Here is a 2,347-nt window from a genome sequence, read left to right as displayed (position 1 = left end):
GCCTCATAGGTTTTCCTAAGCTATAAATCTTTACAAAAGCAAGCTGCCACAACTTTCTTCCATGGGACAGCTGATGGGTTCAAATTCAGTTCAGAGCCAGGTGCTTAATCATTGCACCACCTGGACTACTTACATAGTATATTATCCCATTTATACGAACTGTCAAGGACCGCAATCCATAGGGATAGAATTCATGACTGTATTGGGCAGGGTGGCTGGGGGATTGAGGGCAGCTGAAAGGAAAAGGCGCTGATGGAAATGTTCTATAATTGACTGTGGTGATAGCTGTACATATCTATGACTATATTAAAACCTAATGAATTGTACACTTGAAATGGGTGAATTGTATGACCTAAAATTGTCGTTAAAAAAAAATCATCCCTAGCTACTACTAAGTGTTTAAAAAATTGAAAGCTATTATCAGCATAATTATCAACAAGGAAGAAAGGAAAGGAGAGAGAGAGGGGGGCAGGGAAGGAGGGAAAAGAGAGAGAGAGAGAGGGAGGAAGGGCAAGCAAACCCTTGCTAAAAGGAGGGGGGGTTTCACACACAGGACTCATCACAAGTTCAGCATAATTACACCTATTTTATGGATGAGAAGACTGAGGCACCCCCAACCCATTACATTTCTTGTCACAAAACCAGCCACTTCAGGAACTCAGGGGAAAGAGTTTGCTGAGAAAGGTCTTCTTCAGAGCATTCTTAAGCTCCTTGTTCCTAAGGCTGAAGATAATGGGGCTGAGGAAGGGTGTGAGGACTGTGTATGTGGTGCCCATGAGGGTGTCTCCTTGCAAAGAGTGGGGACCCTTGGGCTTGAGGTAGATGACAGAAGCAAAGCCATAGTGCACAATGACCACAGTGAGGTGGGATGCGCAGGTGGAGAAGGCTTTGTGGCGACCCTCAGCAGAGGGGATTTTCAAGATAGTGGCCACAATGAAGGCATAGGAGAGGAGGATAAGGAGACAACATCCCAGCAGGGCTGTGATGCACAGCAAGCCCACGCCCTTGGCCACAATGGAGACATTCTCACCGCAAGCCAACTTCACAAGGGGTGGCACGTGGCAGAAGAAATGGTGGACCTTGTTGGGACCACAGAAGGTGAGGTTGAAAATGGCTGTTGTCACCACCATCCCCATGACAGAGCCCCCAGCCCAAGACAAGGCCACTAGGCAGGCACAGCCCCAGGAGCTCATGAGGATATTGTAGCGCAGGGGGTGGCAGATGGCCACATAGCGGTCATAGCCCATGACAGTGAGTAGGAAGGAATGGGTGAAGCCGAAAGTGAAGGAGAAGAACATCTGGCTGGCACAGGCCACAAAGGGGATGGTGGGACAAGTGGAGAGCAGGTCAGCCAGCATGCGCGGGATGATGGCGAAGGTGTAGAGGATCTCGGATATGGAGAGGGCACACAGGAAGAGGTACATGGGCGTGTGGAGGCTGCGCTCACTCCAGACGGTGGCCATGATGAGCAGGTTCCCCAGCAGCGTGAACAGGTACATCAGTAGGAACAGCAAGAAGAAAGCTGGTAGGAGCTGCTGGGGGAAGTTAGCAAAGCCAATGAGGATAAATTCAGACACAATGCTGTGATTCTGACCAGGCATGGATGCTGCATCTGATAAGACTGGAAATAGAATGAAGAACAGTGGTTAAAACACAGGCTCTAGACGTAGATTGTAGCCCCTGGGTGGTGTAAACAGTTAAGGACTCTGCTACAAACAGAAAGGCTGGCATCTTGAACCCATTCAGTGGCACCACAGAAGAACACCCTGGGAACGTACTTCCAAAAGGTCACAGCCATTGAAAACCTTGTGGGACACAGTTCTGTTCTGTAGCACATGGGGTTACCATGGGTTGGAATCATCTAAATGACAACTAGTAAAGACATAGATTAAATGACAACTTGAGAGTTCCACGGTTTTAGAAAACTTGCTTAACTTCCCTGTGTCTCTGTTTCTTCATTTGCAAAATGAAGTAAATAATAATAGTCCCAATCACTAAGTGCAGAGATAAAGATAAAATGAGATCAATATGTTAAATGCTTAGGACAGAGTTTGGCTACTTACTGTGTTTTATTAATAATAACTAAGACAAAGAATAGATCTCTTGCTTGGAGTCATTAGAGATAGGCATGGATGACTGGGGTCAGACTCTCTTTAATAGTGTGTTTGCTCTAGAAAACATATATTTGGATCTTGGGGTTTTAAAAGGAGCTCTGGTGGTGCAGTGGTTAAGACATTCAACTGCTAAAAGGTTGGCAGTTCAAAACCATCAGCTGCTCCATGGACTAAGAATGAGGCAGTCTGCTTCCATACAGACTGGAAACCCTATGGAGCACTTCTACTCTGTT

At 46.5% G+C, this 2,347-nt stretch overlaps 1 protein-coding gene across 1 annotated transcript; it reads right to left on the bottom strand.

Annotated features, from left to right (window-relative positions):
* Positions 1-650: 650 nt before the first annotated feature.
* On the bottom strand, positions 651-1,601 carry LOC103211687 (olfactory receptor 10H1-like). The gene has a single exon (XM_007957672.1). The coding sequence runs from the start codon at positions 1,599-1,601 to the stop codon at positions 651-653; it is 951 nt and encodes a 316-aa protein (XP_007955863.1).
* Between the last annotated feature and the right edge of the window lie 746 nt (positions 1,602-2,347).

Source organism: Orycteropus afer, unplaced genomic scaffold (genome assembly GCF_000298275.1).
Source record: "Orycteropus afer afer isolate SDZICR_OR568_19922 unplaced genomic scaffold, OryAfe1.0 scaffold00772, whole genome shotgun sequence".
NCBI classification, from domain to species: Eukaryota; Metazoa; Chordata; class Mammalia; order Tubulidentata; family Orycteropodidae; genus Orycteropus; species Orycteropus afer.
Note: the sequence above shows the minus strand (reverse complement) of the source record. Positions and strands in the feature narration are given on the sequence as shown.